At 44.9% G+C, this 2,638-nt stretch overlaps 1 protein-coding gene across 1 annotated transcript in view; it reads right to left on the bottom strand.

The window, feature by feature from the left end:
• Positions 1-1,244: 1,244 nt before the first annotated feature.
• Positions 1,245-2,638, bottom strand: part of sass6 (SAS-6 centriolar assembly protein) — a gene marked incomplete at both ends in the record, with an annotated part of 12,509 nt that continues 11,115 nt past the window's right edge. The window contains 2 exons of the mRNA XM_083887842.1: positions 1,245-1,297; positions 1,585-1,676. Coding sequence (XP_083743968.1) covers positions 1,245-1,297; positions 1,585-1,676 — 145 coding nt within the window. The remainder of the gene's footprint in view (positions 1,298-1,584; positions 1,677-2,638) is intronic.

Genomic DNA, 2,638 nt, shown 5'->3' with positions numbered 1-2,638 from the left:
CACACCATCTTCTGATGGAGGACCTACACCTGGAGGACCACCCCATGGTCATGGACCACCCCATGGACCACCCCATGGTCATGGACCACCCCATGGACCACCCCATGGTCATGGACCACCCCATGGTCATGGACCACCCCATGGTCATGGACCACCCCATGGTCATGGACCACCCCATGGTCATGGACCACCCCATGGTCATGGACCACCCCATGGTCATGGAACTCCAAATAAAGGTCATGGACTACCCTTTGGTCGTAGACCTCCACATAAAGGTCAAGGACCACCCGATGGTCAGGGAACTCCCCCTGGCATTGCACCTCCTCCCCCTCCTATCGGAGATGATCGCGATCCTCATGGCCCACCTGGACACGGGCGAGGATCGCACCCCTATCTTCCCCTCCATCCTTGCCATCGTATCATGGCCTCTAGTGACCCAGCCATCCACCCCATTTGCCCCTTTCCTTTCCATGCAGGACCACCGGGAGGACAAATACCAAGCCAGGCATAAGATTCCCGTTCAGAAGATTTTCCTCTGACGAAGATGCACAATAAAGTGTCAAAGTGTCAGTCTCATGCACAGCGTCTTCCAGTGATTCTGCACCAATAAATCAGGCAATCCGTGTTTGGTTTCACAAAAGAACCTATACAATTTTTTGTTGTGTTTTCCATTAAAAGTCACTTTTATTCATGAAAAAGAGTTGCAAAATGAATAAAAAATATAGTCAAGACATTGACAAGATTAGAAATATAGATATTTTTGAAGCAGCAAAACTGTTTTCAGCTGTGAACATCATTGCACAAGGGTTTTCACATCATCCAATAGCCTTCTAACGCCATTAGCAAACACAATGTACCATTAGAACATTACCAATGTATAGAGTGCATTTCTGATTAATTTAATGTTATATTCATTGGAAAAAAAGGGCTTTTCACTGACACTGAACACTAAGCAAAATAATATCAGTGTGATATACAACATCTAAAGATGATTTCCTCCGCTTTATCTTGATAGAAAAGACTGAAGCTAAAAATGCGAATAGTTGATAATGGTAACAGAAATGAAAATGGCTGAACACCAGTGAGGATGAAAATCTGTTTATTACACGTTATCATACAATAAAAACTCTAAAAGAGAAGACGGCTGAATACATGAATACATTCTCCATATTCTACACTCAACAGCACATGAGAGGACACAACATAAGGACATAAATTAGTTTAAGACAAAGATAGGTCGGGGGTCACGCAGAGAAGTAAGCAGAAGGCACAGCAGGCTTTGTTCTCTGAGGGAACTCTGATAAGAAAAAGACAATAAAAGAACGTGAAAAAACATCCTCAACATGCCGTTCATTTTTATATCACAAATTCCTTCTCGCAAATTAGCACAACTGTGCTGCACACTGGACACCAGATTAGAGCAGCCACACTGCTCCACCGAGGCGCCACGCTTAGCTAGCTCCGCATTAAAACATGTAACTCTTCCAAAGGTAAACATGAGTAAAAAATCTTATTACAGTACATGATGATGATGGAGGAAGCAAATAAAAGACGGCGCCACCGTGTGGACCGTTTGTGATTTACCTTTGTGAAGCAGGTTGGACGACAGGCCGTAGATGGGGATGCTATCGTCTCTCCTCTCAAAGTACTTAGGATCCAGACTCTTGCCGTCGCCGCTGAGGACGAAGGAGAAAAAAAACCAAAACGCGCGTTGTGTTGCACGTGGGAACATTGTCAGCGCTAGGATTAAAACTCCTGGGTCCAGTGCTCGTTTTTTTAAGAAAACAACCGTTTTGGAGGCAGTTTCATACAATTAGCGATATGTAGCAGTCGCTGACGGGTCAGTTTTATGGGGTGTGCCAAAGAAATCGATTCACATAAGAATCGCGATTCCCATTTACTACGATTATAAAGAGTAGTGCTGGGCATGTTCGCGGCGTTTAACCGCATTAATGGCGTTAACGGCATGATGCGTTTCCATGGCCACTGACCGGAAAAAAGACGCGCGTGACGGCATGTTTTTACGCGCCGCAGCACCGGAGTCCAGGCACCGCTTACCAGTTAGCTCCGTTAGCTGCGTTAGCTCCTGTAGCGCCCGTTAGCGCGCCTACAGTGGAACTGGAGCGGTCTGTTTATTAAAGGAAAAGAGCAGCGCTACAAATAACCAGCGTACCTGTGTACTGCGTATGTGTGCCTCTGTTTTTAAAGTTTAGCGTTAACGTTAGAGACTCATTTTAACAATCGGGAGTCACGTAAACACGGCGTCGCGCGCGGGTCTTTTTCCAGTCAGTCGCCATGGAAACGCGCCATGCGTTAACGTAGTGCCCAGCACTAATTAAGAGGCACTTTTATTTTAGCTACTTATGCTATATGTGATATTGCTTTTAGGCAACAGTAACCCATCTCAGCGTGGACAAATCGTTTTGAATCTAAAATTGATTTTGAATTGAATCATAGCTCCAAAAATCGGAATTGAATTGAATCGTGAGTCAGTTGGTCGACTTGCCTTATTATTACATGTTCATAACTTGCATTATATATTGTTAATGCAGACTGACGATCACAGAATAGTGTGTGTGTGTGAGAGAGGTGAAGAGTCTGGAGCCTGTGTTTTCCAGCACCAGGACCTGGGTTATGA

Source organism: Microchirus variegatus, assembly GCF_963457635.1.
Source record: "Microchirus variegatus genome assembly, chromosome: 4".
Taxonomy (NCBI): Eukaryota; Metazoa; Chordata; class Actinopteri; order Pleuronectiformes; family Soleidae; genus Microchirus; species Microchirus variegatus.
This window is presented reverse-complemented; position numbering and strand designations above follow the sequence as displayed.